At 47.9% G+C, this 25,545-nt stretch overlaps 1 protein-coding gene across 1 annotated transcript in view; it reads right to left on the bottom strand.

Annotated features, from left to right (window-relative positions):
- Positions 1 to 14,760: 14,760 nt before the first annotated feature.
- The window catches only part of BCL11B (BCL11 transcription factor B), a gene marked incomplete at its 5' end in the record, with an annotated part of 29,359 nt that continues 18,574 nt past the window's right edge, over positions 14,761 to 25,545 (bottom strand). Inside the window, one exon of the mRNA XM_079912784.1 lies at positions 14,761 to 17,919. Within this exon, the coding sequence (XP_079768910.1) occupies positions 15,848 to 17,919 (2,072 nt within the window). The 3' untranslated portion in view covers positions 14,761 to 15,847. The remainder of the gene's footprint in view (positions 17,920 to 25,545) is intronic.

Genomic DNA, 25,545 nt, shown 5'->3' with positions numbered 1-25,545 from the left:
GGCAGTGGCTACATTGGAGATGAACCCCAAAGAGTTCTATAATCCAAGGGAGCTCAGACAAGAAGGCCCCTTGGCAAAAGAGGCACCAGGTACCTGGTGGTCCTGTTCCTAGCTCTGAAATCCTCCTTGCCATGCTGCTTTGACAGTGCCTCTGAGGGGAGGGTAGCTGATTCCCCAGGGTTCTGTACCCCCACACACACAGATGGGTGTTCCCCCCACTGAGCACAATGGGACACCTCCTCCTTCCTCAACTCATAGCCCTCCAGGACCCGGGATGCTAAAAGCTACAGGGGACCATGCCAGGGCCTATGTGCCCATAGGTGAGAAAGCAGCACATGGTCTGGGGTGCAGGAGGTCCAGGAGACGGGGCAGGAGAGGATCTCGAATCATACATCCCATAGGACATGGATGGGAGGGGACACGTATTCCTGAAGGCGGGGACAGTGTGGAGAAAGGCCAGATGTCTGGGAAGAGCTTGCAGTGTTCACAGGGGCAGGAGGCTTCCTCTGAGGGATGTGCTGTGGCAGGTGAGGTGGACTTGGGGTTGCCATCGTTCATTTGGTTGTTTATTTAATACATCCATCATTTTCTGATATATGTCTAGGAACATAAGTCCTTCAGAGCCTTCCTCATGCATCACCTCATCAATCTTCCAACCATGCTGTGAGGACCGTACATCCACCCGTTTGCACAGAAGGAAGCAGGCTGAGAAGTGACGGGACCCGTCCAGGGTGAGGCCTCAGGAAAAAACGTGGAACCAGGAGGCGCCAGCTGACGGGGGCAAGGCCGACTCTCCCTCGCTTCTCATCGGCCTGAAATGGACCGAACCAGCTCCGGAGACTAGCACTCATTTAACCCACACGGGGCTTCTCGCATGTGAACCTCCCCAAAACCCCAGCATCAGAATCTCTCAGGATTTATGTTTAAAATGCATACTCCATATTACTCAGCCACAAAAAAAGAATGAAATAACGCCATTTGCAGCAACATGGATGGACCTAGAGATGATCATACTAAGTGAAGGAAATTAGACAGAGAAAGACAAATATCATATGATATCACTTATATGTGGAATCTAATTTTTAAAATATGATACAAATGAACCTATTTACAAAACAGAAACAGACTTACAGACTTAGAAAAGAAACTTATGGTTACCAAAGGGGAAACGTGGTGGGAAGAGATAAAACACGAGCTTGGAATTAACATACACGCACTACTCTATAAGATAGATAACCAAAAAGGACCTACTGTATACAGGGAACTCTACTCAATATTCTATAATAACCTATATGGGAAAAGAATCTGAAAAAGAATGAATATATGTATATGTATAACTGAATCACTTTGCTGTACACCTGAAACTAACACAACATTGTAAATCAACTCTACTCCAATTAAAAAATGCATATTCCAGGACCCAGACCTGCAGACTCAGAGTCTCCAAGCAGCATGAGCTGGAAATCTGTATTTTAAATACAACCTCCATGGATGAGGCTTCTACTAGTTAAAGTGTGAGAACCAGCAGACTAATCAGGTTTTGGGGGCTCCACATCTTCAGGGAGCCTGTGGGACTTTCTCCAAGAGGCAGCAGCCTCTGGACAGGGTCACTGGTCCCTAGAGCCCTCAGGATGACCTGGGTGGGTGCCACACAGCATCTTTGCCCAGAAGATGCTCGCCAGGGTGGGTGCACTGGGTATGCAGCGCAGGGGAGGGAGGAAAGGATCAGAGATGAAAGAACAGAAGGAGAGACGGAGGCGAGTGAGACTCAGTGATGACAGACAGACAGACAGAACGAGAAAGTGGAGGGAGAGGGAGGGGAGGGAGCATAAGAAAGACTAGAAGACAGAGGAGATGGTGCAACGTGACGGCTCCCATCTGCCAGGTCTCTGGCCCCTCCTGCAAGCGGGGGCCGGCCAGGCCGGATCAGCACCCCACCTCCGGAGCAGCGCCCACCCCACATGCCAGCCACCCCCTGCCCAGCTGCCTGGCACTCAGGGCTGGGGCAAGTGGGTGTTTCCATGACTGTGCCCAGCAAGGCTCCCCCAGACACACACATGGTGGGGGGTGCAGTGATGGAGCCAGCCTTCCCGAGTCCAATCCCAATGGCGATCCGGAGGCTGCAGGTCATCTGCAGACTGCAGGGCGTCACGGGTAGGAGGCAGGGGGCAAGGAGGCTGGAGTGGTGAGGGGTGAGGTCTTGCTGGGAACATGGGACCACAACCAGAAAAGGTAAGGGAAAGCAATGGAATTTTGCTGGGCACCTTGCTTGTACCAGGGGCCTTGGCTACCTTTTGCTATTTGAGCCTCACAACTCTGCAGTGAAGAGATCTTGTCCCCATATTACAGATAAGGAAACTGAGGCTAAGAGACTACAGACCTCAGGTATTTAGCTGGTAAGAAGCAGAGCCGAGATTCCTGATCAGTCTCAAGTGCATCCAATTCTAAATTCCATATTCTTTCCACTGCACAAAAGTTTCTAAGTTCATAAGAAGACAAAGAACAGTACAGGAGATTTTGAAAACAGTGCAAGTTGGCAATACCAGAGCCATCACAAGGCAATCATGACCAGTCATAGACAGGCATGTTTGGGAGTCTGGGGGAAAGAAGAGTAGCTTCAGCATAATGTCTTGGGAAGGCTCCATGGGGTGAAGGGAGTTATCTACTTATTTATAATTCTCTATCTCACCATCTTCTAAAAAGTATTGAAGAGGTTACAATAAGATCACATATACAATAAAGCTGTCAAAATAGAAACTCAAAAATAATATAGAAGAAGGAATATTTTTTTCGACATCACTACAGCAATCGAAGGAGGAATATTTTTTTTTAAATCTCAAACTATGTGGATGCTGTGGTTGAACACTAAATTTACACGGAGCTTCCTGGCAGTTGTGGCAAAAAGGGAAATGCAACAAGTTACATGATTCAAATACAAGATGAGTTATATGGACTTATCAAAAGAGATGTTTATTTCTCAATGCTAAGTCCTAGAAATCAGGAATAAGAGTTCCAGATGGATAAGATATCACAAATACTTGTTATACACTCAGACACACACACATATATAACTACATATATAAAACATGTGTGTATATAACAATATAGTTGTGTAATTACACAGTTATACAACCATATAACTATACAAGTATAGTTGTATATAAAACTTGTATATGTAACTCTATATACTCTTATAGTTATATATATATGATTGTAAATACAGTATATAACTATATAGTTATATATACAACTGTAGCAATAGAACTAAATAGTATATCGCTATATGGTACATAGTTATATATAGCATGTGCCTGTGTGTGTGTGTGTGTGTGTGTGTGTTTGTGTGTCTAAACCCAAAAGAAAGGGAATCCTTCCTGTAATGAACCATAATGGAAAAGAATATGAGAAAGAATATATATATATATATATATATGTGTATAACTGAATCACTATGCTGTACACCAGAAACTAGCACAACATTGGAAGTCAATTATAAGTTTTAAAAAAAATTAAGCTGCATGTACCTAATATAAAAAAAAAAAGGGAATCCTGGAAAGAAAAAGGAATCAAAGCCAGAGTGGTGAGAACTGACTCCACAGCTCATGGGTTGCAGACCCACAAACAGAACCTGGAACTAGGGACTGGAGTTCTGGCATCAGTCCCTGTGATGCTGGGCACGTAGACTGGATCCTTCTATATAAAGCCTGGATTCTGAAGAGCTGCTCTATTGGCAAAAACAGGATAAGAAACACTATACCCACTGGAATGTAGTAAAGAAGTGTGTGGCCTCTCTGGGCCTTAGGTGGAAAAAAGTGCTGGGGCCAAGCATGTGTGGGATCCAGGTTTACACTCCCTTTCTAGACCAGCTGAAGTTGCTGGGGTCCCACAGAAGCAGCCAGTAATGTGTTCTGAAAGACGTTTTTATAGCAGAAGTCATCAGACTCACCCAGAGGGGGAACCCACAGAGATGAATTCACAATCCGAAATCACAAACCATCATGGCATCAGATCCATGAGAGTCCTTGGAGGAAACAAACCAGAGAGAACTCAGAATGATGCAAAGAGTTGAGCAAGAGATCAAACTACTGTGTTCGAAGGATGTCAAACAACATAACAGAACGTGTCTTTAACAAACTTTTTGTTTGTTTTCATTGGCCATGGTTGAGAGAATTGTTGAGTGACAATACTTGTTTTTGTAGCCAGCCCTAGAAATGGCCATCCATGGCAGATGAAAGTATCACATTATAATGAACCCCATTTTAGGTGTAGCCATAGAGAAAAGTTAATTGCTCGTGCAGTTTTGTGATGTTGTACCTGGAAATGAGGTAGATCGTGAAATTCAGAGAGAACTGGACATCTTGAAGGATACAAGTGGTCAGACTCCGGTGAGAGTCTAAGTTCTGGTCCTCTTTAAGAAAGGGGACAGTCATAAGCCCAGTTACAGGTGCTCAGAGGTTTCCAAGTGGTTGGCTCACTGGATATGGAGGCACGTTTACAAGAGTTATTAATTGCAGCCTCATCATAACTCTATGACAGAGTGTCTCGATCAGCTCACGCTGCCATAACAAAATACTACTATCTTCTGTCCTCCATCACCTGCTTTACCTCCTGTCCATGACAGTCCGCCCTCCACATGCAGCCGGAAGGGTCCCACTAAAATGTAATCCAGAACCAGCCACCAGTATCCTTCCCACGCATTTCCTCCTGGCACTTGTTTTGACTCATATGTGTCTTCATAAAATCACAAGTATATAACAGATCCTGTAATGTGTTTATTTTAAAACCTAACATTCCACCACGAACACCTTTGCAGTGCCATTGAGGTCGATCCAATAGCATTATTTTTGATGCCTGAAAAAATATTCCATTGCATGGATGTTCCGTCACTTACTTATCTCATCCCGTGTTTGGGGCATTTTCTAGATTTCCAGCACAGTGAACGTCTTTTTAGTTAAATCTGTGACAGAATTATAGTTTCTTGAGGATGATTTTCTAGAAGAGACATTATGTCAGAGATTAATAAAAAAAAAAAAGGCAAGTTTGCTTGTGTTGTGATCCACGCTAGGTTTAGGGATGTATAGGCATTTCCAAATTGCCCAATGGTAATTCTGTATGGAGCCTTTATATGTCTTAGAAAATCATTTGCTAGAGCAAAGGGCTCCAAGAGAGAGCAAATACTGGAGAGACATTTATTAGAGCCTCTCTGACACACATTATTCACTTGAATATTTTCAGTTGCAAAGGCAATAGCACTAACCTCCTGAAACTCTGGAAAAGGTAGGAGAAATGAGGCTCTCCCTGAAGCAGCCACATCTGATATATTTCCATAGCCACACACACGTTTAGCTAGATAATTTGGAATCATAGCATATGAACATTTTCTATTCTTTTAAGAGTTAACATTAGGTAGGGCAGAAGATCTGAACAGACATTTCTCCAAAGAAGACGTACAGATGGCCAAAAACACAAGAAAAGGTGCTCATCATCACTAATTATTAGAGAAATGCAAATCAAAACTACAGTGAGATATCACCTCACACTGGTCAGAATGGCCATCATCAAAAAAATCTATGAACAGTAAATGCTGGAGAGGGTGTGGAGAAAAGGGAACCCTCCTACACTGTTGGTGGGAACGTAAATTGGTACAGCCACTATGGAAAACAGTATGGAGGTTCCTTAAAAAACTACAAATAGAAAGACCATACGACCCAGCAATCCCACTCCTGGGCATATATCCAGAGAAAACCATAATCCGAAAAGATACATGCACCCCAATGTTCATTGCAGCATTATTTACAATAGCCAGGACATGAAAGCAACCTAAGTGTCCATCGACAGAGGAATGGATAAAGAAGATGTGGTACATATATATAATGGAATATTACTCAGCCATAAGAAAGAATGAAATAATGTCATTTGCAGCAACATGGATGGACCTAGAGATTGTCATACTGAGTGAAGTAAGTCAGACAGAGAAAGACAAATATCTTATGATATTGCTTATATGTGGAATCTTAAGAAAAGGGTACAAATGAACTTATACAAAACAGAAATAGAGTTACAGATGTAGAAAACAAACTTATGGTTACTGGGGGGGAAGGGAAGGGATAAATTGGGAGATTGGGATTGACATATGCAAACTACTATATATAAAATAGATAACTAACAAGAACCTACCATATAGCACAGGGAACTCTACTCAATACTCTGTAATGGCCTATATGGGAAAAGAATCTTAACAAAGGGTAGATATATGTATATGTATAACTGATTCAGTTTGCTGTACGCCTGACACTAACACAACATTGTAAATCAACTATATTCCAATCGAAATTTTTTTTAAGTTAGCATTATCTCACATACAGTTTTTCTACTATTACCCAAGTCAACCCCCTCATTTTAAATGGATATAAACATTCCATTTGAACAAAGTCTTTTTCAATCATTCACTTCTTTTTTATTGAACACAGAGGCTGCTTCCAACGTTTGGCCGTCATGCATGTCATTGGCTGGAAGTTCTCTTCATGAATAATAAGCAGCGTGTCTATGTTTCTTCTTTCCCTTTGGCTAGTGAGAAGCTTAGACTCACACTTATGATTTCAGTGCGGCACCGTATAGCCTGCGTCTCTATGATATACTTGTACACAGGTGCGGACGCCTTGCTCTATCTTTTCTTCTCTCTGGTCTTGACGTTTTGCCGCTTACTTATATTTTATTATGTTTCCTATTGGCCTCCTCAGAGCTTTGTGGAATCATTGCAAAAGAATTTAATGACATGTCAGAGTGACCATCTGTAAGCATATAACTCTTCCTCTCTCTAGGAATCGCTGACGAGTATACTTAGTACAGTTGCTGAGAATAACATGACCAAACCAAATAATCACAATACCATTAAGCCCTTGATATGTACTACCCCAGAGCTTTCAGAAGGAAAAAGGGGAACGTGGTTGAAACACGACAGAGGTAACAAAACTGAATCCTCAATTACACCACCAAACACAGGCCAAAAGGCTGAGTGCCAAAAGTGGTTGAACGGCTGGGAGTGTCACCTGGAGTCTACCACTTAATTTCTTCCTTTCACTTACCAATTCCTAGGATCTGTTTCCACACTGTACCGTGGGCCATGGAGTAGATGCTTTGTACAATCTTGTCAATGGAAGGAGGAGGAAGGGCTATGAAGAAAGAAGGAGGAAGGAGACACCATCCCCGATCCTCAGTAGTTCCTGGCTTTGCTGGAAGACCTGCCTACCCTTTGGAAACTTCAGCCTGCAATGCATTTTGTGCCAAAGAAGTTCCATATGGCCTGTCCCATGAGCGACATGCCAGCATTGTTATCACATCATGGGATTTAGACTGGAAGGGAGACCACCCACTTCCTCTAGACAGGACCCCTGCGTTCACATCCTGGATGTGTCCCAAACTAGACATTTCTTATTTTTTACATCTTCGGTTATAAAAGGCCACAGAAACACAAGTATATTTTCATCGTGGCCTGTGAGAAAGAGATCACAGTAAAGGGAGACAGTTTGGACTGCAGCAGGACACAATGGGGCAAGGACTGTGTTTCTAATCTGTAGTGAAGACATGAATGTCTCCCCCAGCCTCATGTTGGACCCTGAGTTCCCATCCAAAAGACAGAACCCTGCTTGTCTGTTCACTCACTGCCTCCCCAGCTAACTGGAAGTCATCCATGCTGTGGACTACATCTCCAGGGTCTAGGAGCATGGGGCACTCAGCAGGAACTCCAGGGTCATTAAGGAAATAAATAACTGAATAGATGGATGGATGTCCCATCCTGGCAACTGAAAGGTAAACCCCTGGAAGGCAGGGGTGAGTCTTACTGATCTGTAACTTCCCAGCAGAGTATGTGACACAGCATATGTCTTTGATAAATGTTTATTAAGTGAATAACTTGTGGGTGGTTGGCTGGATGGATAAATGGAAGGACGGATGGATGGATGGATGGAATGGAATGGAAGGATGAATGGATAAATGGGTAGGTGGATGGATGAATGGTTGATGGGTGGAATGGATGAATGGATGGATAAATAAATGGATATATAGATAGAAGGATGGAAGGGTGGATGGATGGATGGACGGACAGATGGATGGATGGATGGATGGATGTGCTATAATTTAGGGTTTGGGAGAGGATTCCTATATTAGATGGGCTTGTAATAGATGACTTCTAAGGGTCCCAGCCAACGATAAGATTTTGCTTCTCCATGGGCTTCACTGTGCTTTCCCAACATCCATGCATTCTCCTGTTCCATACCCTCTGCAAGACATGCCATTTCTCCCTCACCTCTCCTCAACTTCCCAGTGAATCCTTACTCATCTTTCAAGGAGCAGCACAATTTCCCTAGTCTGCCCTCCCCCCAGCGGATGAGTTGCTCCCTCTTCTGGGCTGCTCTCACTGCCCACATTGCCCCATCCTGCAGCCTTGTTTCATAATGCATTTCTTTCATTAAACAAGGAGTCCCTCGAGAGCAAAGACCAGGCCCTAGACCTCCCTGTGTGCTCAGGTCTGACCTCCAGCTCAGTCTTTGCTTTGGGAATTAAATAGACTTTTGAGCTCAACCTGCTTTGACTTCTTCAGTGCATCCTAGATGATCTTTAACCAGAATGCTATAAAATTGTTTTGAAGGCTAGACAGAGCAGACAATTAGTGACTAAGATTTCACCTGCACACAAGAGAGTCAGAATTTGATCCTCCCTGGCTTGAAAGTTACATGCGTTTCATTATATATTTCATCACATTAACATTTTTTTAAAAGTTCTATTCATCTAGTTTTAACTCCAAAGCAGAAGAAGATGTTTTCTAGCTTTAATTGCTGAACTTACAGTTGAAGAGTGAGCTGTTTTGCAGCCTACTCTGAGGTCCCCAACGTCCTCGGGACCGCTTAGAAAATGGGGAGACCCTGTGACTTGCAAGGTGGCGGAAGACCCCGAGGTAAAACCAGCAAAAACATGGGATTTTCTGTTCTTGAGAACCCATTCTCACCCTGTGTTTTGTCATCTGAATAGGGCACATTTCTGACCTTAACTTGTCCATCAAATTTTGTTACTCTGTGCACACACGGCAACTGAAGGCAGAATGGTTCCTTCCAGATCACCTTAACTCTCCATTTTACAGGTGGGAAAACTGAGGCCCAGAAGAGGGAAAGGACTGGCCTGAGGTCACAGAGCTACGGATGGGACAATGAGAATTGAATGGAGCTTTTCCTTTGCCCTGCTGGTGATCTCCAAAGTGGGCTGAGGGAAGGGACAGGCCATGAGTGTGAATATCAGGCATTCACACATCATCCCAAGCATATTTTTTTTTTACTCAGTTTAGATGTCTGTTCCTCAACCCTAAGATGGAGGTTCTTCCCCAAATGACCACATCTCCGTGTATCCCTATCAGAAAGCAACTGACCACTTCAGTTCTGCTATTTACACCGTTTTCTGGGCGGGAAAAATCACAAGTCAGTGGGGGATAGGCAGGACCTACGGAAAAGAAGAGAATTCTTATCGGGGCATTCTTATTCTCTACACCCCTAGAAAGCAGGGCAGGCCACCTGCCCTGAATGGCTACCCACTCCGTTTTTAGTGCTGGACTTTAAATCCTACCTCTATTCATCCGCTGGTTAGATATGGCCTTGGGAGCATGGTGACTTTTTGAAGACAGCACACAGAGGAACACATCTCCCTCATTCTTCCTATCATCTGGCCAGAACCCACACAGCATCTTTGCAAGCATGGCTCAGTGTTTTCACTTTTTGCAGTCTCCTTGTGAAGATTCCCAGGTTGCCTACCTTGGTACCTGGTTTGTGGATGGTGCCCAGTGAGTTTGCAGAAAAGTGACTTGACTGGAATGTTCTTTGTGTCTTGAAGAACAGGAAACATAAGAAGAGTGGTCGAGAGGGACGTCCCTGGTAGGTGGTTAAGACTCTGCATTTCGGCTGCAGGGGGCGTGGGTTCGAGCCCTCATTGCGGAACTAGGATCCCACATGCCGCAGAGTGCGGCAGAGAAAAGGAAGAGTGGTCGAGAACCCAGTGGATCTTTGATCCCGTTTCACGCAGGGGTGGGCTCTGACCGTCACTCATTGGAGGAAAGCAACAGTTTCCTAAGTGGGTGAAACCCAAAGGAAAGCTGCCGTCTTCCTCTTCCATCTTGTCAGTTGCTCTGGGCCCAGCAGGGGGAAAAGCCAAGCTAAAGGCTACTTCCTTCTGAAAGACATTGCCTCCTCCTCCGGATCTGAGATTATCCCTAAAGAAGGCATCCTCAACTCTATCAACCTCTCGCACAGGGGGAGGGAGGGTGGTCCTCCTGTGTGATTCTATTAAAACCCATGGATGGGTGGAGATGCTCTCTAGTCCAACAGCCTCCCTTCATGATGGGAACCCCAGGGGACCAGACCAGACCAAGGACCCAGAGCAGCAGGGTCTCTGTCCCACTCATTTCTGACCCCTCGGTGCCTCACCCAGTGGCTCTCCCTGGGAATTCAGGAAACGTTAGCTGAATTATACTAGACCTGAGCCTTGTCATTCCCAGACAAGGGCTTTTAGTTCTAAACGACTTGTTCTCAAACTTGCCTGTGTAAGAGTCACCTGGGTCATTTTCAAAAATACTGATGCCTGGATCTCACCTCCAGATTCTGATAGAAATTGGTCTGGGGTGAGGCCTTGGCAGTGGAATTTTGAAAAATTCCCATGTGATTCCAATGTGCAGGTAGGATGGAGAACCACTATTCCACATCACAGTGCTTCACAGGGGTAAATGAGGAGCACTGTTGGTCTCTCATGGCATTATTTCCTGTCCGCCCAAATACAGCAGTGAGGGGTTGAGTCAGGAGAAAAATGGAGAAGGACCTTTAAGTCACTCTTGGAAATAAGCTGTCCATTCCCTACCCTTGAATGACACAGAAAAGGACAAGGTTTGGAGATCAAGTTAAATGTCCGATTTATTTTTATAACTTGAAACCAGAACAAACTTGGTTTTGAACAAGCGTACAAATGAAATGGCAGACACATGCTGAACTGAACATTGTGACATTAAGGGAAAAAAGAGGCCCAAAATCTTGTACAGAGAATAAAAGGAACAATAAATATTTTACTAAGCCATATTGAAATGACCTCCTGTCATCTCAACATTTTATCCATAATAAAAAAAAAAGTGCCTGTTTCTTAAACAGAGCACAAATACCAAGCAATAATAAATAGTTCCAAACTTGTAGTAAAAGACAGAACCTCCAAGTAAACAACAAAATCTCATACAATAAGTAATAGAAAAGGTAATAAAAATATTTCGCCTTGCCAGTACAAATGCAAACAACTTAACTCAATGTAACTTTGCTTCACAGAGCTGATACAAAGAGCACCAAAATCATGGGTTTGCCTGTGTTCCACAAAATCTTTGACTGTCACTTAGGACAGGGACGAAAGGCTGATTTCCCTACTTTTCACATTTTTGCTTAGAGGAATTCAGCTTCCTCCTCCCCCCGTGAAAGACCCTCAAATGGCAAGTGGCAGGTTCCAATTTGGGGCAACTTTGAACCAAGTTGTGGCAACTTTGAACCAAGTTGTGGCAGTGTGGAAACCGGCAGGGTCAGCTGGGTCCCCCAGGCTCGGGGCCTCTCTCACTGGGTCATCTGCTTCAGTGTTGGCTTTTTAAACATGAAAGAGAAGCAAAATGCTCATTTCTCTGCAGTCGACAGAGACAAAATCTTTGTGCTTTAGGATGGCTTAGTCCTGGAATCGTGGTGACTTTGCGGAAGCTGGTGAGAGCTGGCTAGCTTTTGTTAACTACAGGAGGATCGCCTTGGAGGCTCTAAAGGACCTTCCCAGGGCATCCGGAGGAAAGGACGGGCCCCTGGGTCTTCGGATCAAGCAGGTAGGAAATGGACATCTCAGCTTTATCTTCCACTTCCTCTCCCTTTCTTTCTACTTTGCAAAGGTAAATGGCAAGGAGCAAAGAGCATACTAAACAGAAAAGCGCCCAGAAGAAAGATTTCTGCATTTGGTAAAGAATTGCCCGACAGGATGCTTGGTTATACTTTCGTAACCTGAAATGGTTTCTTAGAGTTCCTGAAATAAAAAATGGCTTCCTGATATAGGTATTTTTTTAAAAACGTATTATTCCCTCATCCAAAAAAACACCATTTTATTATCTTAAAGCTACTTGGCTTTACAAAAAAAAAAAAAGGAGTGGGGGGGACAGAGAGGGAGAAATAAATCGAATAAAAACAAAAAGAACAAATAAAGGACTGACAGAGGCATAAGGATGGAGAGGAAACACAGAGGAAGGAAAGAGAAAGCTATGGAAAGGCACCGAATTCGTCCCAGGCCCTAGGCATTCGGAAACTTGACGGAATGTAGGTTTCGGAGAGAAAAGCAGCAACGCAGGTAAGAAAGACAACAGGCCAACACTCTCCAAGGGATAAAAGGTCCTGGTTGTGATGGGGACTCCTTCCTGAAATCCGATTTGCGCTGGCCCCAGCCACAGATCACGTCACCCGCGCCTAGCTGATACACCAGCTCCCTTTATTACAATTTTTGTTTGCTTGTTTGTTTAATGCTTTCTCAAGGACTAAAGAAAGCTCAGCTTGCGTTTCTCTCTGCTCTGAAGGGCAGGGTGACGGCAGAGGAGGAAGATGCTCTGGGCTCTCCTCTACATCTGACATCTTTTACAGATGCCTCTTAAAGAAAGGGAGGGCTCTGTGAAATGGTACCTATACCTTGACAAACACTGATTTTTCCACTCAATACAAATAAAGAATTTCCCATCTGGTTTGCTGTGGCCACACCAGGGAGCCTTGATGCAAGGTTCAGGGCATTCAGAGTGAAGCCCTATTCGAACAGTCCTTTGTAGAGGCCAATTCCGACAAAAATATATACAACTAAAATGATTTGTGAACCAAAGCATTTAGCTACTTCCTTTTGTTTCTTTTCCTCAAAGGTTGTCAAACAACCCTTTTTTCTCCTGTACAATAGGACTTAACATACAAATTTTTTTTTGCAATATTTTATCCTGCCAAATTAAAAAAATATATTATGGCAGCCTGCTTGTTTTTGTTTTTTTTTTTCTTTTTATTTCCAAATTCACTAACAAAAAGGTACATTAAATCCTTTTAAAAGGACAAGCTTACAGTTAAAAAATTACAAGCTCCAGTAAAAATACAGCAAGTGCTTACATCATATGAACCAACCAATATCCATTCCAGAGAGAGGCGGGAGGAGGAAAATAAGTACAGATCAGAAATGTGGATTTTTTTTTCTGCAAAGCAATAACAATATTAAGCACTTTTTTTTCTACATACTTTTTCTACATGGTGTAGCAATCCCCTTTTAATCCCCAAATACAAGTTTCTATACATTTTTTTTTGAAATAAAAATTCAACACCCAAGGCAGAAAAAAATTTACTAAAACTCCGACTTTACAGTTACTGTGACAAGAACAAATTATTATAGACCCCACCATTTAAATTTTACTGCAACATTTTCAAGGAAAAGAAAAGGGTTTTTTTTTTTTTTTCTTGTTTTGTCAAATGCCCAGGCATTCTCGATTATTACAAATACTGGTCCACTTTTACAGTAATCAAGAAATTTTCATATATATAATATATACTAAAACCCCGTCACCAAAAGAAAACAATATACACGCAGCCACTGTGGCATCTTTTTATAACCTATTAAGCAAACTCTGAAAAAAACGATCGCTCCAACACACATACACACAATTTTTTTTTTACCCTTGTATGTATCCAATACTGTAAACGTATTTTTAAGACAGAGTGCACTAAATTTAACGTCAGAAAAAAATTAGCCGTTGTTCCTGAATTGTTTTTGTTCTGTTTTTCATTCAACGATATCAACTTGTACCTTGTGTCACTTGAGTTTTAATTCAGCAGTAAATCACCTCCACTCCACATCTAAGCAGCGTTGTCCCACAGACAAAAGGGGCTGAGGATAATTCAGCTAATGGATATCCAAGGTTGTGCTGGGTTTATTTCTTCATTTGATTGGGTCTTATGGCATTTTCATGTCTTCAACCAGGATTTTTGAAAATTTATTTAAAGTAAATGTGGCTTTGTTTGTTTCTAAAGAAATGTACTTTTCTCGTTTTACTTTTTTTTTAAAAAAGTCTTTTCATTTCAAAAAAAAAAAAAGTTTTGCATTTGTCTCAAGAGACTCAAATAGGAAGATCAGTTTTCAAGGCACTCACATCAAATTGAATGGCAGTAGAAAAACTGTCCAATAAATTATTTTATTTTGTTCTTTATAGTGCCAGTATTGTGAATGCCACGCTTAGCAATACTGACACTCCATCTCAGCCATCCCTTACAGTTTAACCCACCTCTGGGCCAAAACGAAGAAGATGCTGCAATTTCTTGTTTAGAAGCCATTTAATTTAAATGCAAACAAAAGCTTTAAAGTGCGGGTCAACAGAATTCAAATGTCTAATCTTAACAGTCCAATGTTTAGTACCTTCCAACCTAATGGGATAGAAAAAAAAAAAAACCAAAAAAACCTGGGAAGTAGCGCTGGGCATCTTCGGATGGAACTCTTCCCATTCTCCAGTAAAAGGGAACTGAAATTGGCAAGATCCTCCCCCCACTCCCCCCCCTCCCGCCCCCCCGTCCGTACAATGTCATCAGTGTGCATTACGTGAGAGAATAGTAACTTCCCTCAATTCACCATCAGTACACTTGTCTGCTTGGGAAACGATCAGTTGTCACTGGCAGCAATGTATGACTTAGGATTTCTGTGGTGGGGGTGATAGAGAGAGAGAGAGAAGCTGTCAAGCCAGAAGAAGCCTGAAAGAACACCACTGGTTTCTCTCCTTTCTGTGTCACTGCAGGCCACCACCATCTACCCCCAAAAGTACCCTCAGCCCATTTTATTTAGTCTAATCTACGGCAAATAGCAGAGATGGCATCCCAGGGCCCACCGACATTCCAAGAAAAGTACGGGATCTGATGGGAATGCACAATTTTAGAATGCTCTTGGGCCATTTCCCGGGGGCAGCCCTCAAAAACTCCTGTTTCTCTGGCAGTGCTGAGTTTTCTGAGGGCCTCTCCCCACCACCACCACGCAAAGGTTTCCTTATGTATTGCAAAGTTGAAATCAACACAGAAAAGGCCTCTGTTACTCGGGACATCATCAGTGCTACATCTCCTTTCCGATTCTGAAACAAAGTGCTACAACTTTAAAGATTGTTATCCGCTGTTCATCCACCCCCTCCCCCAAAACAAAAACAAAAACGCATGCCACTTTTTATTTCAGGACAAAAAAAAAAAAAGGAATAAAAAAGTAAACAACTTTAAAAGTCATTTAAGTGTTGGCTTCTTCACAAGAAATTACACATGCTTAGCTTAGATTTCAAAAAAGCAGCGCCCTCCCCCCCCCAAATTATAATTTAAAATATATGCTTCCCCTCTACATAGCTCGGGAGTCATCGCTCAGGCTACTACTGAGTTTTTAAAAAACAAACAAAAAAAAGAAACAAAAAAAAGAAACAAAAAACTGAAGAAGGGATGGATACCCAACAAAATCTCTTAAAGGAATTTCAACAGAAAGAATAATAATAAAAAGTACCTGCACATGCCAAAAAAATTACAAAACCCAATAAATACAGAAATTATTGCACAGTTAAAAGGCTCCACAATTTTTACTGCCTTAATCAACCCTCGGGTTTCCATAGGACTTCGCAGACACAGGTTAGGTTGGAGGGCCGCCTCCCCTGGGGACCCGGGGGCTCGCAGAGGGTGCCGAGCGGCGGCGGCGACACGGAGGCAAGTGTCAGGTCAGCATTCTCTCGCTTGGCGACGGGGCTACTGTACAGGTGCGCGGGGGCCGCGCGCGCTTAGCTCCTCTCGGCCTGCTCGATTTTGACGTCGTTAGTCAGCAAGTGCTCGCCGTGCCACTTTTTCATGTGTTTCTCCAGGGTGCTGTAGACGCTGAAGGGCATCTGGCAGATGTCGCAGCGGTACACCTCCTTGCCGATCTGCCCGTGCGTCTTCATGTGGCGCGTGAGCTTGCTGCTCTGCGCGCACGCGTAGTTGCACAGCTCGCACTTGTAAGGCCGCTCGCCGGTGTGGCTCCGCCGGTGCACCGTCAGGTTGCTGCAGTTCTTGAACACCTTGCCGCAGTACTCGCACGTGTCGCTGCGCCGGCCCTCCTTGGAGCTCGGCCTCCCGGGGCCCGGGCCGCCCAGGTGCGGCGTGCTGCCCCCGCTGGCCGTGCCGCTGCGGCCCGACAGCCCGCCGTCCAGCAGGTCCCCGGGCGGCGTGGAGAAGCGCAGGCTGCCGTTCTCGGACGAGTGCTCAGACGACGTGGCGAAGGGCGACTGGCGCGCGTCCGTGAAGCCCAGGAAGGGGTCCTTCATGAAGTGCCGCGACGCCGCGTAGCCCACGAGCCACTGCGAGTACACGTTCTCGGACGGGATGAGCGCGGCGGGCGGCAGCTCCAGGTCCTTCTCCACCTTGATGCGCTTGGCCGCGCTGTTGAGCCCGGGGCTGGGCAGAGGCGCCGGCTTGCGCGGGAAGAGGCCCGGGAAGGGCTCGGCGCCCGGCGCAAAGCCGCCGCCGCGCCCGTTGACCGCGCCGCCCGGGCCCGCGTCGCCGCAGCCGCCCGCGTCGTCGTCGTCGCCCGGGTCCCCGCCGCCCGCCGAGCGCTTCAGGAAGGCGCCACGCTTCTGCTTGTCGGCCAGCAGCTCGCCATAGGGCGGCAGCGCGCCCAGGCCCACGTTCTCCATGACCTTGCCCAGCACCAGCGCCTTCTCGTCGGCCAGCGCCTTGGCCGCGCCACCCACGCCGCCGCCCGCGCCCGGCACCCCGGCCACGCCGCCGCCGCCGCCGCCACCGCCGCCGCCGTTCTCCCGGTTGCGGCTCAGCTCCGAGTCCATGCTGAAGCTCGACTCGGGCCGGCTCTCGTTCTCCAGCAGCAGCTCCTCCTCCTCGTCCTCCTCCTCCTCGTCTTCCTCCTCAGGCTCGTGGCCCAGCGACGGGTCGCTCTCGTGGTGGCGGAAGTCGCCGTCGGCCGCCTTGAGGCCCTCGCCGGCCAGCTCGCTGGTGCCGGGCTCCGGGGAGCTGGCGGCCGAGAGCCCGTCGTCGGAGCGGCCGGCCAGGGAGCCGGCCTTGTGCATGTGCGTCTTCATGTGGCGCTTGAGCTTGCTCGCCTGCGAGCACGCGTGGTCGCACAGCTGGCACTTGTAGGGCTTCTCGCCCGTGTGGCTGCGCCGGTGCACGATGAGATTGCTCTGGAACTTGAAGGTCTTGCCGCAGAACTCGCACGACTTGCTCTTGGCCGGCGGCTGGGGCGGCGGCGTGCCGCCGGGGGGCATGGGCGGCAGCGGCGGAGTGCTCAGGAACGGGGACTTGGGGCTGGGCTGGAAGGGGTTCAGGAGCCGGTGCATAGGGTTGCCGCGGCCCGGGGACACGGGCGGCGGCGTGGAGCTGTTGCCCGCCAGCTCGCGGAGCCGCCGCGAGAAGTCCATGGCGGGCGAGTCGATGGCCATGGGGTTCAGGCGCATGACTCGGTCGAAGGCACTGGGGTGCTGGGCGACGAGCCCCATCTCCTCGGCGCTGAGGCGGTGCGGGTCCAGGTGGTGGCGCGGCGGCGGGCTGAAGAGCGGCGGCGTGCCGGGCAGGCGGCCCTCGCCGAAGCCCGGGTGGTCCCGCAGGATGGGGCCCGTCATGCGCAGCAGGTTGAAGGGGTTGCTGTCGCCCAGGAAATTCATGAGCGGGGACTGGGCCACGGCCTCGGGCCCGAGCGGCGGCGGGATGGTGAGCCGCGGCGTGAGCGAGCTGCTGGCCGGCCCGGGCTCCAGGTAGATGCGGAAGCCGTGCGTGTTCTGCGCGTGCTGCAGCAGGAACCACGCGCTGTTGAAGGGCTGCTTGCATGTTGTGCAAATGTAGCTGGAAGGCTCATCTTTACCTGGGGAGACACACGGACGGAAAGGCAGAGAGAGCGTGAGAAGCGGAGGACGGGGGCTCGCGCACCACGGGGCCACTGACCTGGAGGCGAGCCGGAGCCGAGTGTGTCCAGGGACCCGCGGCCCTTGAGGGCGACAGCAGCGGGACGGCTTCTGAGCAGGCCCAGGCCTGCGACCCCCTGGCAGGTCCCCGGCAGAGGGGCTGAAGAAGCCTGCTCTGTGGGCTGGCGGCCCTGGCAAAGCCCGGACCAGGCATGCGTCCTCAGCAAGTTACCGCAATTCGGTAGACATCCCTCTGTGCCCCTAAAATACGGTGTCCTTAAGCCCATCACCTTAGAAGCCAAAGGAGATGTGTTTGTGAGAATGCCTGATTCCAGTAATAGGAAGTATGGGAAGGCTGGACTGCATAAAAGATAGCAGGGCAGATTTCAGCCGTTCAGGGCTACCTTCACACTGGCCACGGTCTAGACCAGGGATTGGCAAGCAAGGCACTACTGACATGTAGACCCTGATGATTCTCCGCCTGGGGGCCGGGGGCCGCCCTGTGCTTTGCAGGGTGTTCAGCAGCATCCCTGGCCTCTACCCACTAGAAGCCAGTAGCACTCCCTCCCCTCCCAATCATGAGGATCCAAAATCTCTCCAGGCATTGCCAAACCTCCCTGGGGGGCAAAACTGTCCCCTCCCCCCCCCCCCCCAGTCACTGACTAGGCAATCTTTGATCCAATAAAGTTCTAAGAAGCACAAATCAAACCAAATCGCCTTGCAAACTTTTTTTTTTTTTTTTTTTTTGGTACGCGGGCCTCTCACTGTTGTGGCCTCTCCCGTTGCGGAGCACAGGCTCCGGACGCACAGGCTCAGCGGCCATGGCTCACGGGCCCAGCCGCTCCGCGGCCTGTGGGATCCTCCCGGACCGGGGCACGAACCCGCGTCCCCTGCATCGGCAGGCGGACTCTCAACCACTGCGCCACCAGGGAAACCCGCCCGAACATTTTACGAGAAACGGCTGATACCTCTGCATCACTTGGGATTTTAACTACAGGAAATCCCAGGGTTTCACACACCAGGGGCCATGCAGAAAGCGCTGTCAGATTTAAACACGGATGCGTAGGAACAGAAGGATTCAGCATGTCATGAACATCACTACTGGGTGACAGCTGTCCCCCACCATTGCTCTCCTGGCCTCACACACACACACACACACACACACACACACACACCCCTAACCACAGTGTGGAATCTGGCCTCCAGAGACCCCTGGGGAGGGGGAGGAGTGAGGTCCTTTGCCAGAAACACTGAGTGAAAGAATGTCACATCTGACAGGACGGTCAGGATTAATGGTGGCAAGTGTGGAATTGTTACAAACTGGCTCTGGTGACATCGGGAGCCAGTCTTAGTGGATGCTGGTGGCACAGAGCCAAAACATCCCTGTCTTTGTCCATCATTAGGGTCATCACAAAATGGAGCCTAGACCTTCCAACCAGAACCTCTTTTGCGGCCAACGTCCTGAACCTGCGGGTGAAACTGGCTGCTTCTCCAGCCTGAACTTCTTCTCCTCATGCTTCACGTGAACAGGACAGGTGTGGGCAGGTCCTGCTTTCCAACATCAGGTTTGCTCACTGGCCGGGAAAGGAAAAGGGAATGCGACATCACAGCTGAGATCTTGAAATACCCTTTTGTTTTTTCAAACGTTCTTGTACCTGGAAGATTTGAACGCTGATAAAGCACGGTAGCCGCAAGCTCCCTGGTGGAGCCAAACGTGCATGTTAATTTCCATACCCCCGTATCAGGAAGGGGAGGGGGGAGTACACGGGGCGGGCTGGAGCAGACAAGCCCCATCTCAGCCACTCCCTGGAAGATTAAGGACTTCTGAAATCCCGTATAGAGATGTATTTTTTTGGTTTTCCAGCCACAAATTATGTTTCTTGGGGGCTTCACCCTTAGCAGTGAAATCCAAGTGGCTCTGGGACCAAACGTCCCGAGTTCCATACAGGTTAAACTTGACCTCTCCCAAGGTCCAAGGTCCAAGGGGCCTGGACCTCCCTGAGCCATACAGTGTGTGCGGGCTGTCCAGGGGGCAGGGGGGCAGGGTGGAGATTCTCCCAGACACAGAAGCAACTGGGCCAGATCACCCACCACTGGAAACCAAGACCTGCCTTCCAGGTCTGGTGGTCTATGGGCATCACTGCACGCTCACGTGCAACAGGACATGTGTCTGTGTGTTTGGTAGTGAGGAGACCAAGAGGGGTGCGGGGGGCAGGGAGGACAAAAAGGAAAAAAGAATTCCGAAGGTCGCTTCACCTCACTTTTAAACACAGCTCCAGGAGAACTTCTGAGGCAATTTTCTTTCTCCAGGGTGTCTGGGCAACTTCCTCCTCCCAGTATGTCTGTGTAATTCAGTTCCCCATGCTGGAGCCCCTGGGGAGAATTTCCCCACCTGGAAACAGGGCCTTTCCTTCCCAAGGCCCTGGGCGGCCGTGGTCCTTACTGCGGGAGCGGTAAGGCCACACGGACACCCCAGCCTTCCCGTCCTGCGTGCCACCCTGCTACGGCAGAGAGCGCCAGCTTCCTGGAGGCAGCATCTCCTGTCCTGGCTTATTAGTTAACGCGTGTGGGGAGCAGAACTCTTCACCTCAGACAGCCTCACGGGAAAGCGGGCCAGAAGCCATGCTATTTAGAGCCCTCCGCAAATCCTTTTCTGGAGCTAGGCAGAATAAACGAGTAATAAATAAGAAGATAAAGGAAAAGTCCCTTTCTGGTACAGGAGCTCATAACACAAGTGAAGCCCCACCTCCCGCAAGGTCACAGATCTTCCAATTAAAGCGCAGTCTGTACCCTTCACCTCCGCTCCAGCCACTCTCATTAACCAGGCTACTGCGCACAGCTGCTCTGGTTCCTCATGTTTTTAAGATGACGGGCCGCCTCCCTTCCCCCAATCTCCTTTTTCATCATCTTCATTTCCTTGGGTCTCTCCAGAGCACTTCCTGTTTCTTCTTCTGATGGCTACACATTTTCTAGAAAGTTCTGCTGCCCGTGAGGAATGTTGGGTATCAGAAGACGATGCAAAACTCTTAGGCAGGCCAGGAATGAAATGGCCAATTAAAATATATATATTTTTTAACTCAAACGGCAGCTGCTGAGAAGCATGTAGCTGCGTGTTCTAAAGAGTTCAGATGTTTCCACTTTTTGTATTAAAAAAAAAAAGAGCAAAAGACACTGCTAAAACTCTAACTTGGAGCAACCGGGAGGAAGTTAACTGTCCGGAATTCACCATCACGGGGAGAAAAGCTCTGTGCGTATCCCTTGAATAGGATTCCAGGGTCCCTCGTCAAGCCAGGGTAAGCTCTTTTCCCGCACCCCTGAACCCATCTGGCGCCCACACTTCTCTCCACGCCATGGCAAGATTCACTGCAGGTGCCGGTCTTCCCAGGATCTGACAGCTTCCGATGTTTTTAAAATCTCCCAGCCCTCAAAGGCCCTCCCTAGACAATGCACTTTCCACTCTCCTCCGTAACTTTCTCTTTTAAATAAAATGTTCATTTCCATATTACCACTTCATGGTTATCTCTTACCTAGAAGCAGCCTTGAGCACTGGGGCTGCTCACTTTTGAGAACTGAACAATGTCAGGAAGCCTTTGAAGAGCCGCTCGGAACATTTTTCTGTTCAAAAACTCACTAAATATTTTAAAGCCCCAACACACACAGTCACCAATGGCTCATTTTTAAATGCAGCGGAAGACCCTCGGTGAGAGGGCTGCTTCGGACTCAGGGCTGTCCCCGCTCCTGGAGCTCAGGGCCACCTGCCCAGAGGTGAGCTGGAAGCTCTACCACGTGCCGACTTCGCTGGTGGCCCAGACAGGGTCCATGTCCCGACACGCTGCCACTGTGGCTGCCGACGTTCCAACTGAGAGGTCGACGCCTAGGTTATTTTTATTTTTATTTTTATTTTATTTTATTTTTTTGCGGTACGCGGGCCTCTCACTGTTGTGGCCTCTCCCGTTGCGGAGCACAGGCTCCGGACGCGCAGGCCCAGCGGCCATGGCCCACAGGCCCAGCCACTCCGCAGCACGTGGGATCTTCCCGGACCGGGGCACGAACCCGCACCCCCTGCATCGGCAGGCGGACTCCCAACCACTGCGCCACCAGGGAAGCCCGACGCCTAGGTTATTTTGAAGTGACTTACCCAGCGACGCCAAACCTGGCCTACAGGCCTAGAAACGTCAGCTGCGTTTGGATCACTGCATCAGGCTTGGCGACTCAGAACCCAGGGCCCGTGTCTTGTTTGCTTGCTTCCTTCCTTCTTTCTTCCTCAGACATTTTTGGTATCCATTGGCAGAAACCCACACTGGGTCTTCTTTTGCTCTCCTGGCTTTCAAGGGAGGCCCTGTGTTTTTCTCAAATTCAAAACCCTCCCAGTGATCTCTGCTGAAGAGAACCCTGGACAGCAGCGTGAGTTCATACCTCCGCCTTGACATTCCCAGCAGAGTGATGTTGATCAAGTCGCTTAACCTCTCTGAGCCCCTGTTTCCTCATCAGTAGAGCGGGAATAACATATCTGCTTCCAAAGAGGGCCGGGGGAGCAAATGAGATCGCGCATGTGGACACACCCTACAAAATCCACACATCACTGCGCACATGTTGCGGTTGGGCTTTGCGTGTTTTGTTTATTATCCATCTCGTACCTGGCAGTGGGCGCTTCGGGGATGCCTTTCAGTCTAACTCCGGCAGTAATAACACCCTGGGGGAATTTTCTTTTCTTTTTTATTTTTTAACATCTTTCTTGGAGTATAATTGCTTTACAATGCTGTGTTAGTTTCTGCTGTATAACAAAGTGAATCAGCTATACATATACATATATCCCCATATCTCCTCCCCCTTGCATCTCCCTCCCACCCTCCCTACCCCACCCCTCTAGGTGGACACAAAGCACAGAGCTGATCTCCCTGTGCTATGCGGCTGCTTCCCACTAGCTATCTATTTCACGTTTGGTAGTGTATATATGTCCATGACTCTCTCTCACTTTGTCACAGCTTATCCTTCCCCCTCCCTGTGTCCCCAAGTCCATTCTCTACATCTGCATCTTTATTCCTCTCCTGCCCCTAGGTTCTTCAGAAACTTTTTTTTTTTTTTTAGATTCCATATATATGTGTTAGCATACGGTATTTGTTTTTCTCTTTCTGACTTACTTCACTCTGTGTGACAGTCTCTAGGTCCATCCACCTCACTACAAATAACTCAATTTCGTTTCTTTTTATGGCTGAGGAATATTCCATTGTATATATGTGCCACATCTTCTTTATCCATTCATCTGTCGAGGGATGCTTAGGTTGCTTCCATGTCCTGGCTATTGTAAATAGAGCTGCAATGAACATTGTGGTACATGACTCTTTTTGAATTATGGTTTTCTCAGGGTATGCGTCCAGGAGTGGGATTGCTGGGTCATATGGTAGTTCTGTTTTTAGTTTTTTAAGGAACCTCCATACTGTTCTCCATAGTGGCTGTATCAATTTACATTCCCACCAGCAGTGCAAGAGGGTTCCCTTTCTCCACACCCTCTCCCCTGGAGGAATTTTAATGCAGCCTGCCTAATGCATTAGAGGTTCCAGGGAAGTAGAAACTTGCAAACGTTGAGGAAAAGGCATTTTTTATTGTGACTCTTGGGAACCAACACGCAACTGGGCTCCTGCAATGAAGTGCTACCGCCTCCCCACCTCTGCTAGTAGGAGTTGTTTTTTTATTTTTTTAATGAGCATTTAAATAATTGTTCTTCCTTATTATGCTGGTTACTCTAATAATACCAATAAAGGTATCAGGGATGTTCAATAAAAAGCACACCTTTAACTGAGTTATTATTCAATAAAAAGGCCATAACTGAGAGCAATAATTTAAGAGGGCTCTCCTAAAGCCAAGTGATACCCAGTGGAAGGGTATTCCTGCCTGCAGGGGATTTAGTGGTTCACGGCTGCTCAAAAGCCGCCTCCCAGCTCAAGCAGGGCCTGGGGCGATCACCGGCCAGGGCCTTTCTCCTCCCAAAGCTGGAGGCAAAAATGAGAGCCCTGACACTTGGACACTGAAGAAAGAACTGGGTCTTGGCTTCACGTGGCCCTCTACAGTTTGCAAAGCACTTGACAGTTGGTTTGGCATTTTCACAGCCATTAGCGCATTTCATCGTCACTCACACGACCGCTGAGGGAGGCCAGGCAAGGACCACCTCCCTGCTGGCACGTGATGATGCGACAGCTCAGAGAGGCAGAGTCCCCCAGCCAGCAAGGGGAGGGCCATGTCCCTGCTCGGGCTTCCAGAGACCTGGCTCCATCCCAGCTGCACCCCCTGAGATCGTTCTCTTTACACTCGTCAGGGCCTGTTTCACAATGAAAAGGTCCTCCCATCACACTGTGTGTGTCCTCCCAGGGAAGGGCATCGATGACCCTTTGATGGAGCCCAGTCGGGTCCACCACGGGCCTTGTCCCTGGAGTGGAGATGTTTAAGAGAGCAGGTGAGCCTACGGGGCAACGTGCCACTCGGGACCTGGTGAAGGGGTCATGAGACACTGGCAGCCAGGGTCTGGGGCAGGCTGTTAGATCCAGGGTCTCCCTGGGGCAGGCCCCTTCCCTCTCTGGATTTTAGGGTACCCGGTGCCCAAGGAGAGGGCTGGATTCATTGGCCGACCACCCAATCCTCCTCCAGAATCTATGCCCACTAGCAATGCCACCTCCTCAGCGCCAAAATGTTAATAATTATTGTCACTATTATCTCTAGATGTGTAGACCCCTTATTAGTTTAAAGACTGTCTTCCCTTTCATGATCCCCCAGAAAGAAAATGTCAGTTGGTTTCCTTGGGGAACTCTGTAAGTTTCATGTTCATATCATTTCTGAGCACAGTCACCTATGAAATCTATAAGCACCCCTGCTTGTTCTGAAAGCATCCTATCAAACAAAAGCTCAGCCTCTCCAAGAGAGAAGGTGGAGCTAAGGGAAAAATAACAGCAGTAACAAGAAACCGTTATTAAACCCTTACATGAGCTGCCTGCAGCTAAGGAGAACTGTCCTCACAACCCCCAAGGTCAAGAACTGTCAGCAGCACCATCTCACAGATGAGGAAACTGAAGACTGGAAGAGATGAGGTCATCAGCCCAGAGCCACACAGACAGCCGTGCTCTAGATAAAAGCTTAGTCAGAAGAGGAAAGGGTGCGGACCTGGGCCCCTCCCAAGACAAGGGACCCCAGGGTAGGAGACGGGGCAGTTGTGTGTGCCTCGGGATCTCACCTTTGGTTCCAGCCACGTGCTAGTGAAACGTGGAGACGTGTTGTTCTCGGCTAGAATTCAACAACTTGGTGAACTCAGGCCAATCATCTCGTGGAAAAGTAATAGATGCCCTTGGTTGGGCGTTGGTTCTGGTGGTGACAGTAGTAGCACTACTACTGCTACTAAATGGTCTCCCTGGTGATGAAGTGCTGAGCCAGCCCCAGTCTAGCACAGCCAATGCCCGGGGCGGACATTGCAAATCCATCCCCACACTCCCCCACCAGGCCTCAGAATCCTCCTTAACCCAGAGCTCCAGACAGCCATTACCACCACACAGGGCGTGCGTCTGCCTCTTTGCCATCCCTGGATCCCAGCTCACATAAGC

The sequence above is a fragment of the Stenella coeruleoalba genome, assembly GCF_951394435.1.
Source record: "Stenella coeruleoalba genome assembly, chromosome: 2".
Taxonomy (NCBI): Eukaryota; Metazoa; Chordata; class Mammalia; order Artiodactyla; family Delphinidae; genus Stenella; species Stenella coeruleoalba.
This window is presented reverse-complemented; position numbering and strand designations above follow the sequence as displayed.